Source organism: Oncorhynchus keta, chromosome 27, assembly GCF_023373465.1.
Source record: "Oncorhynchus keta strain PuntledgeMale-10-30-2019 chromosome 27, Oket_V2, whole genome shotgun sequence".
Classification (NCBI taxonomy): domain Eukaryota; kingdom Metazoa; phylum Chordata; class Actinopteri; order Salmoniformes; family Salmonidae; genus Oncorhynchus; species Oncorhynchus keta.
Window position 1 is genome coordinate 7,925,542 of NC_068447.1, and position 22,142 is coordinate 7,947,683.

Sequence of the window (22,142 nt, forward strand, 5' to 3'; positions counted from 1 at the left end):
GTTGGTCTGTAACGTATTTTGTAGATGGTCCTGCAGATGTATGTGTATGTCAAAATGAGTGTGTTTTTGATAATTGAAGTTGTTCACTTCCTTTACATTCGTAATTATTTGATTTTTGCTACCAGGGGGAGAGGGAAGGCACCTTGGGAGTGCTTAGGCAAGAGGCCTGCGGGCATACATATACCTATAGACATGGTATGTACTATGCACACTAGGTAAGACCTAGGCGGACCATCCCCTGTATTTTGGTTAGTATGCCATTTCGTGCCAGTTAGGTAAGTTGTGGGAAGGTAGGAGAGGGGGCTTTAACTTTTGATGCTTTGGTTCTGTCCAGCCCCTTTCCCCCACATTACCATGTGAAGGAAATAAATTCCGTTAACAGTAAATTCTCTGCCTGCAATCCCATACCTCTTTCACGCCACGGGTAGTTGAGTGTAGCAGGGTGTTGCGTCACCCCCTCCACAGGGTGTGCTTAACAAATCTTCTGACACATCTGGCATTGGGTACTGACATGTCGGGTTCCAAATAACTGAACTGAAAGGAAAGGGGAACTGAAGTTCAAGGGGGGGTGTGACGCAACACCCTGCTACACTCAACTACCCGTGGCGTGAAAGAGGTATGGGATTGTGTAACAGGGTTATATTGGTGATTCCCCTTGCCACTTTATTGTTAAGCCAATGGGTTTTTGGTTTGAGTTTGTCTTGCCTTCACCTACTCAACATGGCATCTTATTGGCTGGTTTGCGTAGCTTGCTTACGAGGGGGGATGTTCCAGTTAGAATCGTCCCAGTGAACAAGCACCAAACCAGCGGTAAGTTGTTGGTTGCAAAGCACCGTACGTCAAAAGTGATTTTATGCTCTCAAGTGATGATTTAAATGTACAATTTATATCAAATAGTTTGTAAATGTTATTCAAACATCACACATAAGATGCAGGGGTTTTTGGAGAATATTTGTTGTGCATTTTGTTGTAGAGAATTCCCACCAGTATTAGCTAGCAACTTACTGTGTCTGGTGGTGGGGGTTCATATATTTTGTACAGTGCGTGAGTGCAGAGTTGGATGGTGAGACGGGCATTGCATGACGTGCAATTTTGTGTCGTTCTTATCAGAATAAAGCTACATGATTGGTGCTACATATTGGAGTTCCGTGTCGATGACTGATGTACACAACGCCAGAAGAGTACTGTTACAGTTAGCAGGCAGAGAATTTACTGTTAACGGAATTGATTTCCTTCACATGGTAATTTGGGGGAAAGGGGCTGGACAGAACCAAAGCATCAAAAGCCAACTATTTTCCTCTGTTAAAGCTGCAGCAGGTCAGTCTGGAGGAAGCAGACTTTGCTAGCAATAGTGCAAAAAGGTAGATTTTTCAACGTAGGTGACTGGGGCCAACTACAAATATAACAGGCTTTGTTCAGTCACTTTACCAACTGTATTATCCATAATATAAATGGAATGCATAAACAGGCATGTTACCAACAAACAAACATTTCTGTCTCCAACTTCTGCTCCTCTGTTGTCAGAGATAGACCCTGCTGCAGCTGAACAGGAGGGGAGAGACTCAATTCTCTCACACACTCTGGTTCGCTTTCTGTTCCTTCTGACCCTGCTGCAGCTGAACAGGAGGGGAGGGACTCAATTGGCCTGCTCTGCTGATCCTGAGTCGTGTTCAGGTGAGTGACTGAACACAGGTTTCTCTAGCTAGCCCTACTGATCCTGAGTTGTGTTCAGGTGAGGGACTAAACACAGGTTTCTCTAGCTAGCTCTGCTGATCCTGAGTCATGTGTTCAGGTGAGTGACTAAACACAGGTTTCTCTATGTCTGCTGATCCTGAGGTGTTCAGGTGAGTGACTAAACACAGGTTTCTCTAGCTAGCTCTGCTGATCCTGAGTCATGTGTTCAGGTGAGTGACTAAACACAGGTTTCTCTAGCTAGCTCTGCTGATCCTGTGTAATATGTGTTCAGGTGAGTGGCTAAACACAGGTTTCTCTAGCTAGCTCTGCTGATCCTGTGTAATATGTGTTCAGGTGAGTGGCTAAACACAGGTTTCTCTAGCTAGCTCTGCTGATCCTGTGTAATGACTGTTTCTCTAGTAGCTCTGCTGATCAGGTGTTCAGTGACTAAACACAGGTTTCTCTAGCTAGCTCTGCTGATCCTGTGTAATATGTGTTCAGGTGAGTGACTAAACACAGGTTTCTCTAGCTATTCATATTTATTGTTGCATGTTCATGTTGTATTTATACTATATCACAGGGATTAATTTGACTCATATATGCAGATGTGGTGTGACAGTATGATGTTTAGTTGTTCCTATATAGTAGACTGAGTCTAGTGCTGTATACCAAGCTTTCCTTTTCATCTGGATTTGACTAACACAACTAGTATTTCATACTGAAATGACAGATTCTAAACTATTAAACTGCAGGTGAAGGTGAACTGCACTGCAGCTCTAACATGTCTAGTGTCTCAAGTGTTTATGGGTGTCTGTCTACACTTTCTACCAGTCAATCTGGAGAAGAGCAGGCACAACCTTGTGATCATAGATATTAATATTTAGGGACTTAAAGTACCTAGTTCAAGAATAGGGCAATGCATATCATGTCTACACTACCAATGATGCAGCTGCTAGCACACCTGTAGTGTAGCATCACATGCAGGTAAAATAAAATACTTTACCTTTCTGAAACCATTTAGGTGTTACTTGACTAAATCTGATGGTTAGTTTTAATTGGACAGATACTTTAAAAGGTTGACAGACCCTGTTCTATATTAGACAGTGTGATAATATATTAATGCATACCTGTGAATACTGCAGCCTGTGTTAATGAATATTTGTTATATATTAATGAATATTGTTTTGTATTAGTACAATTCAAACGTTATTTTTTTCAGATATTTCAAAGCGGCATAAACACCTCATATTCTGATGTAGCATCTATTACATTCATACTCATCATTATTCGTGTTTATTTGTAATTATAGCAACATCAGAATACATTTTAGAAAAGCTTGAGGACTACTCACGTACACAACAATATGTTTCATTACACACGTCACCGAGTTGATCAGGAAGAAACAGTATCAAATCAAAGCAAAATCAAAGCAAATCAAATTTTATTTGTCACATACACATGGTTAGCAGATGTTAATGCGATTGTAGCGAAATGCTTGTGCTTCTAGTTCGGACAATACAGTAATAACCAACAAGTAATCTAACAATTCAAAAACTACTGTCTTATACACACAAGTGTAGGGGGATAAAGAATATGTACTTAAAGATATATGAATGAGTGATGGTACAGAGCAGCATAGGCAAGATACAGTAGATGGTATCGAGTACAGTATATACATATGAGATGAGTATGTAAACAAAGTGGCATAGTTAAAGTGGCTAGTGATACATGTATTACATAAAGATGCAGTACATGATATATGTTTAACAGTCTGATGGCCTTGAGATAGAAGCTGTTTTTCAGTCTCTCGGTCCCAGCTTTGATGCACCTGTACTGACCTCGCCTTCTGGATGATAGCGGGGTGAACAGGCAGTGGCTCGGGTGGTTGTTGTCCTTGATGATAATTATGGCCTTCCTGTAACATCGGGTGGTGTAGGTGTCCTGGAGGGCAGGTAGTTTGCCCCCGGTGATGCGTTGTGCAGATCTCCCTACACTCTGTAGAGCCTTACGGTTGTGGGCGGAGCAGTTGCCGTACCAGGCGGTGATACAGCCCGCCAGGATGCTCTCGATTGTGCATCTGTAGAAGTTTGAGTGCTTTTGGTGACAAGCCAAATTTCTTCAGCCTCCACAGATGCTGTCTGTGTGGACCAATTCAGTTTGTCTGTGATGTGTATGCAGAGGAACTTAAAACTTGCTACCCTCTCCACTACTGTTCCATCGATGTGGATAGGGGGGTGTTCCCTCTGCTGTTTTCCTGAAGTCCACAATCATCTCCTTAGTTTTGTTGACGTTGAGTGTGAGGTTATTTTCCTGACACCACACTCCGAGGGCCCTCACCTCCTCCCTGTTGGCAGTCTCGTCGTTGTTGGTAATCCAGCCTACCACTGTTGTGTCGTCCGTAAACTTGATGATTGAGTTGGAGGCGTGCGAGGCCACGCAGTCGTGGGTGAACAGGGAGTACAGGAGAGTGCTCAGAACGCACCCTTGTGGGGCCCCAGTGTTGAGGATCAGCGGGGTGGAGATGTTGTTGCCTACCCTCACCACCTGGGGGCGGCCCGTCAGGAAGTCCAGTACCCAGTTGCACAGGGCGGGGTTGAGACCCAGGGTCTCGAGCTTGATGACGAGCTTGGCGGGTACTATGGTGTTAAATGCTGAGCTGTAGTCGATGAACAGCATTCTCACACGCGATGTGTGGAGAAACCAGCTGGCTGCACCGTCTCCGATAGCGTCTCTCCAGTGAGCCATGTTTCCGTGAAGCAAAGAACGTTAGTCTCTGATGTCCCTCTGGAATGCTACCCTTGCTCGGATTTCATCAACCTTGTTGTCAAGAGACTGGACATTGGCGAGGAGAATGCTAGGGAGTGGTGCACGATGAGCCCGTCTCCGGAGTCTGACCAGAAGACCGCTACGTTTCCCTCTTTTACGAAGTCGTTTTTTTGGGTCGCCGGCTGTGATCCATTCCGTTGTCCTGGGTGAAAGGCAGAACACAGGATCCGCTTCGCGAAAGTCATATTCTTTGTCGTACTGATGGTGAGTTGACGCTGCTCTTATATTCAGTAGTTCTTCTCGACTGTATAATGAAACCTAAGATGACCTGGGGTCCTAATGTAAGAAATAACACATTTTAAAAAAAATGCATAGTTTCCTAGGAATGCGAAGCGAGGCGGCCATCTCTGTCGGCGCCGGAAGTAATGAGTGGGAGGTGCTGGGAACAGGAGAGTGACTCCATGGCTTTGAATGTCTGAATCAGAGGCTTCATAAATTGATCTGTACAAATTTGTCTTTCAGGTTATGTGATGCACACACATGGCAACCACACTGCAGTTGATCAGTGGTGGAAGAGGCAGTTCATTTGAATTCCACGGCATGAACAACGGTGCCACCCTCAAGAAGATTGGAGTGGCGGTGGAAGGCTGGCAGGTCAAAGCTGTACGGGAGGAGCTAGTGGACAGGCGCGTTGCGACCTTTGGAGATGCAAACACTTTCAATGAGTTTGAGTTAGACCTCGGCGAGCGCATCACCAAGCTGTCACTGTGGGGTAACGGCGCCGGCACACGTCTGGGTGCCATCAAGTTCATAACGAGTGAGAATCTGCAGTTCTTTGAAAAAATGGCCAGCTGGCCACTGAAGGCTGAGTACACCATAGATGTGGGGTCCGGAATCTGCCTGGGGCTGCAGGGCAGGTATGGCTCGGACATTGACTGCATGGGCTTCCTCTTCATCAAAACCATCAAGTCGTCCGTAATGACTGACATGGAGTATCCCACCCTGTCCCTCTTCAAACCCCAGGTGGGCTCTTTTATAGATGTGTGTAGACAGCTCAGGAAAACTCTACCGATGCTCTAACATTAAGGGGTCCACATTAAAACATGTAATCCAATATGGGGGTCGACATTCATCAGGGATCTCATTTCTATGACAGTCATTCCTTATATTTAATTGGACTTGATCAGTAAAATAGCCCCAACACCCTTTTATTTTTTTATTTTTTTTAAACCTTTACACATAAGCATCAGGCCAAGATAGCACACACACGTTATTATTGTTGGCTTTCTAAAAAACTATTTATCCGTCCCTCGGTGATGATTAGTCCTGAAATTGTCTTTGTCTTGTTTGAACAACTTGTATCTTTGTGTGTTGATTTTAGGTGACCCCAGAATATGTGAAATCCATGTCTCACCACAACGACACCTCTTCGGTTCAAGAATAGGCCATTACATACAGCAAAACCCTGACCAAGACTTCCTCCTGGTCCGTCAGCAACAAGAGAGTCGACCTTGAGTGTGTCGGTCAAAGATCTGGTCGAGGTGTCATCAGGGTTCAGCTTGACCGTGGGAGTGGAGCAATCCACCAGCCTGCAGAAGACAGAGACCATAACAGAATCAGGTACCATCAACGTTAAGATCCCGCCATGGAAGATCATGGATGTTGAGATCACAATGTGGAAAGCAAATATCGACCTCAACTACAGGGCCATAGTGAATGTCACGTGCATGAATGGCAGTCAGCTGGTCTTCCCATCCACTGGTGTGGATGTTGAGATCACAATGGGAAAAGCAAATATCGATCAATATTCTTACTTACAATGACGGCCTACCAGAAGGCCTCCTGCGGGGATGGGGCTGTGATTAAAAATATAAATCAATAAAAAAATAGAACAAAATAGACTTCACGAAGCAGCCACAACTGTCAGTAAGAGTGTCCACGATTGAGTCTTTGAAGAGATTGAGATAAACAAAGTGAAAGACTTAATACGCAATAATCACTCAACACAACCAAATGTATAACTGCTGGATTTAGTTAATTTACTTTTTGACACTGCAGCACCTGGGGTAATACACTGAACAATAATATATATCAGCATGTAAAGTGTTGGTCCCACTGCATCACCTGGGGGAATACACTGAACACTGTCGCTGTTATGCATTGTCCTGTTAAAAAACAAATGATAGTCCCACTAGGCATAAACCAGATGAGATGGCGTATCCCTGCAGAATTTTAAAATTATTTAACTAGGTAAGTCAGTTAAGAACAAATTCTTATTTTCAATGACGGCCTAGGAATAATGGGTTAACTGCCTTGTTCAGGGGTAGAATGACAGATTTGTACCTTGTCAGCTCGGGGATTTGAAATTGCAACCTTCTGGTTACAAGTCCACTGCGCTAACCACTAGGCTACCCTGCCTAAATGTGCATTGAGTTAAAAAATAAATAATCACCTGCAGTGTCACCAGTGAAGCACCATCACACCTCCATGCTTCACGGTGGGAACCATACATGCGGAGATCAAGTTGAATCAATTGGAGGTGTACCTGTGGATGTATTTCACTGCCGACCTCCAAACTCAGTGCCTCTTTGCTTGACATCATGGGAAAATCAAAAGGAATCAGCCAAGACCTCAGAATAACAATGTTAGACCTCCACAAGTCTGGTTCGTCCTTGGGAGCAATTTCCAAACGCCTGAAGGTACCATGTTCATCTGTACAAACAATAGTACGCAAGTATAAACACCATGGGACCACGCAGCCGTCATTCCACTCAGGAAGGAGATGCGTTCTGTCTCCTAAATATGAATATACTTTGCTGTGAAAAGTGCAAATCAATCCCAGAACAACATCAAGATGCTGGAGGAACCAGGTACAAACGTATCTATATCCACAGTAAAACGAGTCCTATATCAATATAACCTGAAAGTCCGCTCAGCAAGGAAGAAGCCACTGCTCCAAAACGGTCATAAAAACCCCAGTCTACGGTTTGCAACTGCACATGGAGAAAAGTCCTCTTGTCTGATGAAAAAAAAATAGAACTGTTTGGCCATAATGACCATCCTTATGTTTGGAGGAGAAAAGGGGATGCTTGCAAGCTGAAGAACACCATCCCAACCGTGAAGCACGGGGGTTGCATCATCATGTTGTGGGGGTACTTTGCTGCAGGAGGGACTGGTGCACATCATGAAATAGATGGCATCATGAGGAAAAAATAAACATAATTGTTGGAGTGTGACTGTTTGAGGTTGTGGACAGGTGTATTTTATACTGATAACAAGTTCAAACAGGTGCCATTAATACAGGTAACGAGTGGAGGACAAGAGGAGCCTCTTAAAGAAGAAGTTACAGGTCTGTGAGAGCCAGAAATTTTGCTTGTTTGTAGGTGACCAAATACTTATTTTCCACCGTAATTTGCAAATAAATTCATTAAAAATCCTACAATGTGATTTTCTGGAGAAAAAAAATTCTCATTGTGTCTCATAGTTGAAACCGATTATGAAAATTAAAGGCCTCATCTTTTTAAGTGGGAGAACTTGCACAATTGGTGGCTGACTAAATACTTTTTTGCTCCACTGTAATATATATATATATATATATATATATATATGTGTATATATATATATATATATATATATATATATATATATATATATAGGGCCTTCGGAAAGTATTCCGACCCCTTGAATTTTTGCCTCAAGTCTTCTTGGGTATGGCTCTACAAGTTTGGCACTCCTGTATATGGGGAGTGTCTCCCATTATTTTCTGTAGATCCTCTCAATCTCATCTAATTTGTTTTGAGAAGAAGGCGAGAGGATGCGATGCTTATGCAATTGATATTCTCCACGTCACAGCAAAATCTCTCCTTTTGAGTGAGGTAGCTAACAAGTGCCTTCATGGTTAGCCCCTCCATCCAAGCCCGCCATGACCGTATAGTGGTTAGTACTGTGCGTTGAGGCTGCAGAAACTACTGTTCACAGCATATCATGGCAAAAAGTATCCTTTTCAATGCTTAAAATGTACTACTGTAACTGTGTAATTTAATCTGTAAATCTGTGGCATTAGCTGAACTGGTTAACAACTCAAGTGTTTAGCCAGATTGTACGCATCACTGTCTCAGCAGTGGTTAAAAACCTCTTAGGGCTAGGGAGCAGTGTTCGGAAGATCGGATGAATGATGTGCTCAAAATAAACTGCCCAGAGACTAGGATATGCATATAATTGGTAGCATTGGATAGAAAACACTCTAACGTTTCTAAAACTGTATGTCTGTGAGTATAACATAATTGATATAGCGGGTGGGCCCTGCGTATATATGTTTACACATACAGTTTAGGTACAACGATTAAAAAACTAAAGACAAACAAAACAATCACAGAAAACACAGCAAAAAAAATACAGCAACAGATCAAATTTACACATAGGTTATTCCCCTAACAGCACAAGAACTTGCATTACACAAAACAGTGACAAGCAATACAAAAATAAAAACTCTCCAATAAATATTTTAAATGGGCAAGGGGGACAAGAGTCTCAAGTTTTAAGTTTAGTCTACAAGGTATTCCATGGGCAAGGAGCGTCCATGTGGTGGAAAATGTCTTATAGCAGTGAATTGTACAAGCTGTATCCATTCTCTGTTCTGTTTATCATGGTTTGTGCAGGCCAAATGAGGTGTTGGCTTTGGGGATGATCACTGCTGGAACGTGTGCTACGGGTGGGTGTTATCGTGACAAGTGAACTGAGATAAGGCCTCTTTACCTAGAATAGACTTATAGATGACCTGGAATCAGTGGGTCTGGCGACAAATATGTAGCGAGGGCCAGCCGGCTAGAGCATACAGGTCGCAGTGGTGGGTGGTATAAGGTGATTTGGTAACAAAACAGATGGCACTGTGATAGGGGGTACTGTCTTTATTTAATTTATTTTTTTAATTAGCAAAACAGTTAAGAACAAATTCTTATTTTCAATGACGCCCTAGTAACAGTTGGTTAACTGTCTTGTTCAGGGAAGAACAACAGATTTTTTTACTTGCCGGTTCGGGGATTTGGTCTTGCAACATTTCGGTTATCAGTCCAACACTCTTATCACTAGGATACCTGCTGGCCCATCTGTAGATGGGTGAATTATTTAACATTTAATCATTTTTTAAATCAGGTGTCACGAATCCCCTGCCTGTTCGTGCGGTGCTCGGCTGTCGTCGTCACCGGCCTACTAACCGCCACCGATCCATTTTTCCCTTTCTGTTAGTTTAGTCTTATTAGTTGCACTTGTTTCTATTTGTGTTTTCTTGATTTTCTAGTCTATTTTAAGCTTGTTAGGTCCACTCTAGTTTGCGCGGGATTATTTTGTGTTCACGTTTAGTGTTGGATGTGGTTTTGTGCTCCGGACCATTTCACCCTGTATTTTGGGTTGGTCAGTGTTTTCAGCCCTGTGTTTTGGGTTGGTCAGTGTTTTCAGCCCTGTGTTTTGGGTTGGTCAGTGTTTTCAGCCCTGTGTTTTGGGTTGGTCAGTGTTTTCAGCCCTGTGTTTTGGGTTGGTCAGTGTTTTCAGCCCTGTGTTTTGGGTTGGTCAGTGTTTTGGGTTGGTCAGTGTTTTCCCCCCTGTGTTTTGGGTTGGTCAGTGTTTTCAGCCCTGTGTTTTGGTTGGTCAGTGGTTTTGGGTTGGTCAGTGGTTTTGGGTTGGTCAGTGTTTTCCACCCTGTGTTTTGGGTTGGTCAGTGTTTTCCATCCTGTGTTTTGGGTTGGTCAGTGTTTTCAGCCCTGTGTTTTTGGTTGGTCAGTGTTTTCAGCCCTGTGTTTTTGGTTGGTCAGTGTTTTCAGCCCTGTGTTTTTGGTTGGTCAGTGTTTTCAGCCCTGTGTTTTTGGTTGGTCAGTGTTTTGGGTTGGTCAGTGTTTTCAGCCCTGTGTTTTGGGTTGGTCAGTGGTTTCAGCCCTGTGTGTTATGTTGGTCAGTGTTTTCAGCCCTGTGTTTTGGGTTGGTCAGTGTTTTACACCCTGTGTTTTGGGTTGGTCAGTGTTTTACACCCTGTGTTTTGGGTTGGTCAGTGTTTTGGGTAGGTCAGTGTTTTCCCCCCTGTGGTTTGGGTTGGTCAGTGTTTTCCCCCCTGTGGTTTGGGTTGGTCAGTGTTTTCCCCCCTGTGGTTTGGGTTGGTCAGTGTTTTGGGTTGGTCAGTGTTTTCAGCCCTGTGTTTTGGTTGGTCAGTGTTTTCCGCCCTGTGTTTTGGGTTGGTCAGTGGTTTTGGGTTGGTCAGTGTTTTGGGTTGGTCAGTGTTTCCCCCCCTGTGGTTTGGGTTGGTCAGTGTTTTGGGTTGGTCAGTGTTTTGGGTTGGTCAGTGTTTTCAGCCCTGTGTTTTGGTTGGTCAGTTTTTTCCGCCCTGTGTTTTGGGTTGGTCAGTGTTTTGGGTTGTTCAGTGTTTTCAGCCCTGTGTTTTGGGTTGGTCAGTGTTTTCCCCCTGTGGTTTGGGTTGGTCAGTGTTTTGGGTTGGTCAGTGTTTTCAGCCCTGTGTTTTGGGTTGGTCAGTGTTTTCAGCCCTGTGTTTTGGGTTGGTCAGTGTTTTTAGCCTGTGTTTTGGGTTGGTCAGTGTTTTCCCCCCTGTGGTTTGGGTTGATCAGTGTTTTCCCCCTGTGTTTTGGGTTGGTCAGTGTTTTGGGTTGGTCAGTGTTTTGGGTTGGTCAGTGTTTTCCACCCTGTGTTTTGGGTTGGTCAGTGTTTTCCACCCTGTGTTTTGGGTTGGTCAGTGTTTTCCACCCTGTGTTTGGGTTGGTCAGTGTTTTCCATCCTGTGTTTTGGGTTGGTCAGTGTTTTGGGTTGTTCAGTGTTTTCAGCCCTGTGTTTTGGGTTGGTCAGTGTTTTCAGCCCTGTGTTTTGGGTTGGTCAGTGTTTTCCGCCCTGTGTTTTGGGTTGGTCAGTGTTTTCCACCCTGTGTTTTGGGTTGGTCAGTGTTTTCCACCCTGTGTTTTGGGTTGGTCAGTGTTTTCCGCCCTGTGTTTTGGGTTGGTCAGTGTTTTCCGCCCTGTGTTTTGGGTTGGTCAGTGTTTTCCGCCCTGTGTTTTGGGTTGGTCAGTGTTTTCCGCCCTGTGTTTTGGGTTGGTCAGTGTTTTCCGCCCTGTGTTTTGGGTTGGTCAGTGTTTTCCGCCCTGTGTTTTGGGTTGGTCAGTGTTTTCCGCCCTGTGTTTTGGGTTGGTCAGTGTTTTCCGCCCTGTGTTTTGGGTTGGTCAGTGTTTTCCGCCCTGTGTTTTGGGTTGGTCAGTGTTTTCCGCCCTGTGTTTTGGGTTGGTCAGTGTTTTCCGCCCTGTGTTTTGGGTTGGTCAGTGTATTCAGCCCTGTGTTTTGGGTTGGTCAGTGTATTCAGCCCTGTGTTTGGTTGGTCAGTGTATTCAGCCCTGTGTTTTTGGTTGGTCAGTGTTTTCAGCCCTGTGTTTTTGGTTGGTCAGTGTTTTCAGCCCTGTGTTTTTGGTTGGTCAGTGTTTTCAGCCCTGTGTTTTTGGTTGGTCAGTGTTTTCAGCCCTGTGTTTTCAGCCCTGTGTTTTTGGTTGGTCAGTGTTTTGGGTTGGTCAGTGTTTTCAGCCCTGTGGTTTGGGTTGGTCAGTGGTTTCAGCCCTGTGTGTTATGTTGGTCAGTGTTTTCAGCCCTGTGTTTTGGGTTGGTCAGTGTTTTACACCCTGTGTTTTGGGTTGGTCAGTGTTTTACCCCTGTGTTTTGGGTTGGTCAGTGTTTTGGGTAGGTCAGTGTTTCCCCCTGTGGTTTGGGTTGGTCAGTGTTTTCCCCCTGTGGTTTGGGTTGGTCAGTGTTTTGGGTTGGTCAGTGTTTTGGGTTGGTCAGTGTTTTCAGCCCTGTGTTTTGGTTGGTCAGTTTTTTCCGCCCTGTGTTTTGGGTTGGTCAGTGTTTTGGGTTGTTCAGTGTTTTCAGCCCTGTGTTTTGGGTTGGTCAGTGTTTTCCCCCTGTGGTTTGGGTTGGTCAGTGTTTTGGGTTGGTCAGTGTTTTGGGTTGGTCAGTGTTTTCAGCCCTGTGTTTTGGTTGGTCAGTGTTTTCCGCCCTGTGTTTTGGGTTGGTCAGTGGTTTTGGGTTGGTCAGTGTTTTGGGTTGGTCAGTGTTTCCCCCTGTGGTTTGGGTTGGTCAGTGTTTTGGGTTGGTCAGTGTTTTGGGTTGGTCAGTGTTTTCAGCCCTGTGTTTTGGTTGGTCAGTTTTTTCCGCCCTGTGTTTTGGGTTGGTCAGTGTTTTGGGTTGTTCAGTGTTTTCAGCCCTGTGTTTTGGGTTGGTCAGTGTTTTCCCCCTGTGGTTTGGGTTGGTCAGTGTTTTGGGTTGGTCAGTGTTTTCAGCCCTGTGTTTTGGGTTGGTCAGTGTTTTCAGCCCTGTGTTTTGGGTTGGTCAGTGTTTTCCCCCTGTGGTTTGGGTTGATCAGTGTTTTCCGCCCTGTGTTTTGGGTTGGTCAGTGTTTTGGGTTGGTCAGTGTTTTGGGTTGGTCAGTGTTTTCCCCCTGTGTTTTGGGTTGGTCAGTGTTTTCCACCCTGTGTTTTGGGTTGGTCAGTGTTTTCCACCCTGTGTTTTGGGTTGGTCAGTGTTTTCCACCCTGTGTTTTGGGTTGGTCAGTGTTTTCCATCCTGTGTTTTGGGTTGGTCAGTGTTTTGGGTTGTTCAGTGTTTTCAGCCCTGTGTTTTGGGTTGGTCAGTGTTTTACACCCTGTGGTTTGGGTTGGTCAGTGGTTTTGGGTTGGTCAGTGTTTTGGGTTGGTCAGTGTTTCCCCCTGTGGTTTGGGTTGGTCAGTGTTTTGGGTTGGTCAGTGTTTTGGGTTGGTCAGTGTTTTCAGCCCTGTGTTTTGGTTGGTCAGTTTTTTCCGCCCTGTGTTTTGGGTTGGTCAGTGTTTTGGGTTGTTCAGTGTTTTCAGCCCTGTGTTTTGGGTTGGTCAGTGTTTTCCCCCTGTGGTTTGGGTTGGTCAGTGTTTTGGGTTGGTCAGTGTTTTCAGCCCTGTGTTTTGGGTTGGTCAGTGTTTTCAGCCCTGTGTTTTGGGTTGGTCAGTGTTTTCCCCCTGTGGTTTGGGTTGATCAGTGTTTTCCGCCCTGTGTTTTGGGTTGGTCAGTGTTTTGGGTTGGTCAGTGTTTTGCGTTGGTCAGTGTTTTCCACCCTGTGTTTTGGGTTGGTCAGTGTTTTCCACCCTGTGTTTTGGGTTGGTCAGTGTTTTCCACCCTGTGTTTTGGGTTGGTCAGTGTTTTCCACCCTGTGTTTGGGTTGGTCAGTGTTTTCCATCCTGTGTTTTGGGTTGGTCAGTGTTTTGGGTTGTTCAGTGTTTTCAGCCCTGTGTTTTGGGTTGGTCAGTGTTTTCAGCCCTGTGTTTTGGGTTGGTCAGTGTTTTCCGCCCTGTGTTTTGGGTTGGTCAGTGTTTTCCGCCCTGTGTTTTGGGTTGGTCAGTGTTTTCCGCCCTGTGTTTTGGGTTGGTCAGTGTTTTCCGCCCTGTGTTTTGGGTTGGTCAGTGTTTTCCGCCCTGTGTTTTGGGTTGGTCAGTGTTTTCCGCCCTGTGTTTTGGGTTGGTCAGTGTATTCAGCCCTGTGTTTTGGGTTGGTCAGTGTATTCAGCCCTGTGTTTTGGTTGGTCAGTGTTTTCCACCCTGTGTTTTGGGTTGGTCAGTGTTTTCCGCCCTGTGTTTTGGGTTGGTCAGTGTTTTCCGCCCTGTGTTTTGGGTTGGTCAGAGTTTTTCCGCCCTGTGTTTTGCGTTGGTCAGTGTTTTGGGTTGGTCAGTGTTTTCCGCCCTGTGTTTGGGTATGACCATTTGTGCCAGAATAAATGACCTATTTTTCTTGAACCCTCTGCTCTCTGCACCTGACTCCTACCTTCCACTCCTATTCATCCGTGACATCAGGCAGTAACAACAAAATGTGGAAAGACTCAAGGAGGATGAATAATTCTGAAGTCAGGAGGTCATTAAAGAGGTTAAGTTATTCTAGATTCTGTGTTATCTGATTAAATGGAGTGTGACTTTCACCTTGGGTTACTCTACATTGATCCAACAGTTGTAGTGGGGTGGTGAACAGTGTGTGGGTGGTGAACAGTGTGTGGGTGGTGAACAGTGTGTGGGTGGTGAACAGTGTGTGGGCTATCGTGGAGCAGACTACAGTGATTTATCACAGTGTGAGTATTTATGAGTATGGGATGTTTTACATTTTACATTTAAGTCATTTAGCAGCCCTGTGTTTTGGGTTGGTAAGTGTTTTCAGCCCTTTGTTTTGGTTGGTCAGTGTTTTGGGTTACCTACTCCCATTCCAATTTGGCTGCATTTCTCTAAACTGAAATGTTCCTCTATCACGCCTACTTCCACTGCCCCTATTCAGCGCTCGATGTCGCCCGCCTACAAACCACTGGTCCTGGTAACCAATATTACGGACACCTACTCCCCATCATTACGCACACCTGGACTGACCAATTATCATTGTGATTGAACATTTACCTAAATGCTTCCACAAAGGAACCAACCCTATGAACTATGCCCATGTCTGTTCTTTTTGTGTAGCAGTTCTTATCTTGGCCAGGTTGCAGTTGTAAATGAGAACTTGTCAACTAACCTGGATAAATATAGGTGAAATAAAATAAATAAGAGAACTGAAGGGACCGCCTGGGTGGAACTTGTGGCAGACTTGTTTTGTACATGTTCTGTTTTAACCTCTGGTGTTCCCAGTCAGACCTTCGCTGTCGGACCACGGAAAAATCAACCATAAGTTTGTGACGCCATAATTGGAGTGGAAATTTATCACTAAGGACTCAGATTCCAAAGCAAATGAAGCGGTCATTATTTGTTTAATGTACAGAGAGGTTCACACACCTTGGTATAGGTCTACTGAAGCTCTGAAGGGGCAAAGTAAAACTTCTTCTCTTTTTTAATAAATGTAGGCATGATTTATGGGTTGGTTTTTGCATGTGACTGGCTGTTAATCATGAGGGCTCAGTTCCCAAATAAATTGAGCAAGGTCTCATATCTTAACTTCCAGAACATATACTGGGCATTCTACCAATTGGTCTGAGGGTGAGGTTATGACTGTGTCCCTTTGTGTATTTACCCAGTCACCTGCATGAACCATGATAAACAGAACAGAGGATGTATTACAGCTTGTACAATTCACTGCTATGTCTTCAGTGTAAGACATTTTCCACCACATAGACTTTAAACTTATAGGATGTTATGACGAACAAAACTACAGAGAAAGGTGCTGTTGCATATTAGTGAACATGTTTTGGTTAGTGACTGGAAACTACCGATATGTTCTCTGGCTCAAATATCAAGAAAAGGAAGTGGCGCCAAGAGTGGTTGAAACTGTTGATAAACATTTGTCATGATTAGCACAATACAATGTCTTAATCAGGGTCAAAGGGTTTGTGTCAATTTCAGTAGAAAACTACTGACGCACACTTTATTTGCACAAGGGGAGTTTTGCTGCTATATAAGAGAGTGCTTCTCCACTCCAGAGACACACATTCCGCTGATGCATCTTTAACGTTAAACAATTGAACTTCACTCGAAATCTCGGAACCAATCAGTTTTCCTCCATCAAGATCTCCTATAGTCATCCTTAACACTGAGGACTGCACATCATTGTACGTAAGTACACAATGTCCCTAAATAACTATTCTTGCTATATGAGGAATGTTTGAGAGCTACATTTCTATTTTGACCAACTAATTTACAAAACATTTCAGGCAACAAATGTTTTCTAAATTCTGAAACAGTTTCTTAATCAGTTATGAAGTCTATCTGAACAAACATGAAATTTGGGAGGGGACTACGGATCTGTCTCTGTCCGTCCGTTGTTATGTTCGTTTGTACGTTAATAAAACAAGATCTCTGAGGGCACTGGGCTGATTTTGACAAAACGTGGGTGAATGATTCATCTTGCCATAGAGATCCAACATTTACAAAATAATACTGATTGGCCCAAGGCGGGAGCTATGGTAATTAACAGAAATTTGTTAGTCATACGCAATATCTCATCTCGCCCAAATCAAATGTTATTTGTCAATTGCGCCGAATAGAACAGTTGTAGACCTTACAGTGAATGTCTTACTTACGAGGCCTTTAACCAACGTTGCAGTTAAGAAAAAAAAACAAAACAATTTAAAGGTAAGATGAGAATAACATAATAGCAGAAGCATAATGTAAAAACACACAAAATGGCTGCCCTTCCCACTGGCGCTTCCCTCCAGCGCTATCGTGAAATAAATAAGGGGGTACTGCATCATTCGTGGGGGACGACATGTTTAATGTTGCCTTGTTTTTACATGGTTGACTTTAGCCTCCTATTGTACTGTTTTGAATTCAAAAGTATTATGTTAGTATGATGTTTAATGTGAGGTGAGTAGACTGTTGGATGTAGTGCTTTACATCAAGCTGTTTCTTAACCTTGAATACACTGATTGACACATCTAGCATTGAATTCTGACATTTTCAACGTAGGTGACTGTTGCTATCTATGGAAAAAATGGCTTTGTTCAGTCACTTTACCAACTTCATTATCCTGAACATAAATTGAATGCATAAACAGGCATGTTACCAACAAACAAACACATTAGGTACATCCCTACTAGGGACACGATTGGCTGGAACAATTTCAGAGTGAATGCAGGGCGAGGGGCAGTCAAAGAAGCAGGATCTTCTCAGAATATTTACATACTGATAGCTGACAATGTGCGATGACAATTTCACCAAATTAAAAAATTAATCTGACCTAACGCAGCTTTAAAATGAAAGCTTCCTGAAATTAGTGACTCTGTTTCCATCTTTGAATCTGAGGCCTGTATAAGCGTTGCACGTTAGTAAAAACAAATCTAAAACAACTCATCTTGTTAAGTGAAAAAAAAAATGTTGGAACTAATGTTGATTTTATTACTAATTAACTGCACATTTCATGGAACAAATGGTTCCCAAATGATGAAACTGTTGACTTACTGGTAATTATTTGTAGTTGATCGGTATATATGACATGGTGTTTTGTATTCACATTGTTCACTTTGGCCTGCTATTGTTTTTGTTTTCACATGGTGGACGTTGGCATGCCCTGCTGATACTGTGTAATATGTGTTCAGGTGAGTGACTAAACACAGGTTTCTCATATTTCTTGTTGCGTGTTCATGTTGTATTTATACTATATTATCACAGGGATTAATTTGACTCAGATATGCAGATGTGGTGTGACAGTATGATGTTTAGTTGTTCCTATATAGTAGACTGAGTCTAGTGCTTTATACCAAGCTTTTCTTTTCATCGAGGTAAAGTTTGTATCTACATTCAATAATGAAGTTTGAATGATTTAGGTTTTAGGTGTTACTTGTGTCACGTTCTGACCTTAGTTCCTTTTTTATGTCTTTGTTAGGTTGGTCAGGGTGTGAGTTGGGGTGGGTAGTGTTCTTTTTTTCTATGTTATATTTCTATGTGTTTGGCCTAGTGTGGTTCTCAATCAGAGGCAGGTGTCGTTCGTTGTCTCTGATTGAGAATCATACTTAGGCAGCCTGTTTTCCCCATTTTGGTTGTGGGTGTTTATTTTCTGTTTAGTGTTTTCTTCACCTTACAGGACTGTTTCGTTTTTTTCGTTTATTTACGTTGTTATTTTGCATTTCAAAATGTTTCAGTAAATAAAACATCATGAACACGTACCACGCTGCGCTTTGGTCCACACCTTCATACGGCGACCGGAACAACTTGACTAAACCTGAGTGTTAGTTTTAATTGGACAGACACTTGTTTTAATTGGACAGACACTTGATAAAGTTAACAGACCCTGTTCTATATTAGACAGTGTCATAATATATTAATACATACCTGTGAATACTAAAGCCTGTCTTAAAGAATATTGTTCTGTTAAAATATATTAATGCATTCTTGTGAATACTTCAGCGCGTCCTAAAGCATATTGTCCTATATTATAATACATGAATACATACCTGTGAATAGTGCAGCCTCTGTCCTAAAGAATATTGTTCTGTATTCATTCATTTCAATCTTTATTCTTTCAGATATTTCAAAGCAGCAACTTATTTTTGGAGAGGTGAATTTCAGCAGCATAAACACCTCATAATCTGATGAGCATTATTACATTCATACTCATTACAGGGCAGGAAATCATATTCTGACGTACTGTAACATCTGTAACATTCACAGGTTATCATATTCAGGTTATCATATTCTGGATGAAGCATCTATAAAATGTGATTATTCATGATTATTCATAATTATAGCAACATATGAAATAATTGTGTAAGTGCATAGAGACGTGCTCACGTACACAACAATATGTTTATATAAATCATTACACAAGTCACCAAGTTGATCAGGAAGAAACAGCAGGAGGTAGAGTGGGAGGTGCTGGGAGTAGGAGAGTTACTCCATGGTGTTGATCAGGAAGAAACAGCAGGAGGTAGAGTGGGAGGTGCTGGGAGTAGGAGAGTTACTCCATGGTGTTGATCAGGAGAAACAGCAGGAGGTAGAGTGGGAGGTGCTGGGAGTAGGAGAGGGACTCCATGGTGTTGATCAGGAAGAAACAGCATGAGGTAGAGTGTGGGAAGTGAGAGAGGAACTCCGTGGTGACTCTTGAGGTTCCTAGCTGAGGAGGAAGGAATGGGTGTGATAGATTCCGGAGGAATAGAGATGTAAAATTCAGAGGAGAGTGGAGGACAAGGAGGAGTTAGGAGCAATTTAAAAATGCGTCATTCTCAGTGACCTGAGGATTGTGGAGCGATTTGGTCACCCTAGACCAGAGCTACCGTCCTGTATTTTTTTTCATTCCAATCAACTAACTGGTTGATACACTGAATCAGGTTAGTTACAACTGGGGCTGGAGAGAAAAACCTACAGGAGGGTAGTTCTCCAGGAACAGGGTTGAAGAGCCCTGCCCTAGACTGATATGTTGCTCGACCTCTAGTTCCTACCACAAGTCATTATATCCCATGGTTATTGTTTGATCTTTTTATCTTGTTCTTTAATTTCCTTCAGATGCTTTGAATGTCTGAATCAGTTTTCTTAAATTAATCTGTACAAATGTGTATTTCAGGTTACGTGACGCACACTCAAACTCTCAACATGGCAACCACACTGCATTTGATCGGTGGTGGAGGAGGCAGTTCATTTGAATTCCACGGCATGAACAACGGTGCCACCCTCAAGAAGATTGGAGTGGCGGTGGAAGGCTGGCAGGTCAAAGCTGTGCGGGCAGAGCTTACCGACGGGCGCGTTGAGACCTTTGGAAATTCACACACTTTCAGTGAGTTTGAGTTCGACCTCGGTGAGCGCATCACCAAGCTGTCACTGTGGGGTAACGGCGCCGGCACACGTCTAGGTGCCATCAAGTTCAAGACGAGTAAGAACCGGGAGTTCTTTGAAAAAATGACCAGCTGGCCACTGAAGACTGAGTACACCATAGATGTGGGGTCTGGAATCTGCCTGGGGCTGGAGGGCAGGTCTGGCTCAGACATCGACTGCATGGGCTTCCTCTTCATCAACACCATCAAGTCGTCCGTGCTGACCGACATGGAGTATCCCACCCTGTCCCTCTTCAAACCCCAGGTGTGTGTAGAGGGCTCAGGAAAATGCTACCGATGCTCTAACATTAAGGGGGCTGTCCACTTTAAAACATATAATCCAATATGGGGGTCGACATTCATCAGGCATCTCATTTCTAGCACAGTCACACACATACAGACACATTAAATATTATTTTTGGCTGTCTAAAAAATCAATTGATCAGTTCCTCACTGATTGTTACGTACGCTTCTAGGAGAGGGAATGCAAAACCATGCTACAACACAACTCCCCGTAGACTGAAAGAGGTATAGAGACTGTAGGTGCAAGTAAGGATGACAAAGGCAGAGAATTTACCGTTTACTGGGGATTTATTCCGTCACATGGTAATTTTGGGGAAAAAGGGGCTGAACGGAACCAAAGCAAAGAAAGTAAATATCAAAGCCCCCTCTCCTACCTTACCTGCCTACCCACTAACCTAACTTAGCACCACTTGGTGCGCTAACCAAAATACAGGGGGTGGTCCACCCTGGTCTTACCTAGTGTGCATAGACAGTGAATACAACAGTTTTATGTATGCCCGCAGGCCTCTTGCCTAAGTTCTCCCTAGGTGCCTTCCCCTTCCCCCCTGGGAACAAATGAAACGGAACAACACAAACAATGTCAATACTCAAAAAAACTGCATCATGTTGACCAACACAGGGCATACAAATCAGCTGTCTCTCAGCAACAACCAACACAGGACACACAAATCATCTCTTTCTAAGCAACAGAACACTGGCTTATATAGCTGGAGAAGGAGTCTGTAATTACAGACAGCTGTATCCTCTGATGAGAGGGCGGGGTCAGCTCCAAATAGCAATGGACCGAACAATCAGCTGCTTGGGGGAATTTTAGGAAGCCATGCTGAAACTCAAACATACAACATAACCACAACACAGAAACTGGGGAACGTAACACTGATGATTAGTTCTTAAATTGTCTTTTTCTTTCCTGAACAATTTGTATCTTTGTGTGTGTGTTGATTTTAGGTGACCCCAGAATATGTGAAATCCGTGTCCCACCACAATGACACCTCATTGGTTCAAGAAGAGTCCATTACATACAGCAAAACCCTGACCAAGACTTCCTCCTGGTCCGTCAGCAACAAGATAGAATCCACCTTGAATGTATCGGTCAAAGCAGGGATCCCGGATCTGGTCGAGGTGTCATCAGGGTTCAGCTTGACCGTGGGAGTGCAGCATTCCACCAGCCTGCAGAAGACAGAGACCATAACAGAATCGGATACCATCAACGTGAAGATCCCTCCAGGGAAGATCATGGATGTTGAGATCACAGTGGGGAAAGCAAATATCGACCTCGACTACAGAGCCACAGTGAAAGTCACCTGCATGAACGGCAGTCAGCTGGTCTTCCCATCCAAAGGCATCTACACTGGTGTGACTTACACTTCAGCGAGGGTATCCACAAAGGAGAGATGAGTCAAGTGTATGACATCATGAATAGTATGCACAGTGATAGAATGTGACATCATTACTAAATCTATGTGTCCCTTTTCTGTTATTATGATCTTCTTTGAGTAATTCTAATTGAACCATGTTGACTCAGCTCTTTATTTCTGTCTCGGCAGAGGTCATAACAACAGGTGGGTCATTCCTACAATCCAGTGCCTTTTGTGTCCAATGACATGTTAAATGTTTTGTGTGAATTATTGAACAACATTCATTTCGAAAGGTTGTGTTATATACGGTTACACCCCCATTTCACATTTAAAAAAACAATGTTAAGTAATGATATCTTAATTTTATGAATATTAAAACCATTTTTATATTAAACCATCTTGTGTGTCAGTAATCTTTCTCCATATTCCCAGTTTATTCAACTTCCATTTGATATAGTATTCACAAAATCCAGACATTTTCCAATATTTTAATGATCATTACATTGACTTGTTGACTTTCTTACAAATTGTTTTACATGATTTATGTATTATTTAATATAAGAATCATCTAATGTGTTTGTTAGCACACATGCAGACACGCACAGATATCCCCCCTGGTTGCATATTTAACGTGCCTCTGGTTGCACATTTAACATGCTGGTAGAAATGAGGTAACATGGATTTAAGTTATCCTGCATTGAAGTCCCCGGCCACTAGGAGCGCCGCCTCTCCATGAGCATTTTCCTGTTTTCTTATGGCCTTATTCAGCTC

General features: G+C 43.3%; 2 protein-coding genes across 6 annotated transcripts; both read left to right on the forward strand.

Moving 5' to 3' along the window:
- Positions 1–632: 632 nt before the first annotated feature.
- LOC118370674 (aerolysin-like protein) lies at positions 633–6,040 on the forward strand. Its single transcript, XM_052481462.1, has 4 exons — positions 633–1,361; positions 1,525–1,674; positions 4,963–5,463; positions 5,822–6,040. Exons 3-4 carry the CDS (start codon positions 4,981–4,983, stop codon positions 5,882–5,884), a joined length of 546 nt encoding a protein of 181 aa, XP_052337422.1. The 5' UTR covers positions 633–1,361; positions 1,525–1,674; positions 4,963–4,980; the 3' UTR covers positions 5,885–6,040.
- LOC118370670 (aerolysin-like protein) lies at positions 6,036–21,768 on the forward strand. 5 transcript variants are annotated; one of them, XM_035755738.2, is made up of 4 exons: positions 15,899–16,021; positions 18,430–18,461; positions 19,464–19,975; positions 20,962–21,768. In XM_035755738.2, the coding sequence occupies exons 3-4, from the start codon at positions 19,493–19,495 to the stop codon at positions 21,409–21,411; spliced, it is 933 nt and encodes a 310-aa protein (XP_035611631.1). In that variant the 5' UTR covers positions 15,899–16,021; positions 18,430–18,461; positions 19,464–19,492; the 3' UTR covers positions 21,412–21,768. The 5 variants fall into 5 exon arrangements, with proteins under 5 accessions (XP_052337421.1, XP_035611629.1, XP_035611630.1 ...); XM_052481461.1 differs by lacking the exons at positions 15,899–16,021; positions 18,430–18,461 and adding an exon at positions 6,036–6,060; XM_035755736.2 differs by lacking the exon at positions 18,430–18,461 and having other exon boundaries at positions 15,862–16,021.
- Positions 21,769–22,142: the final 374 nt, after the last annotated feature.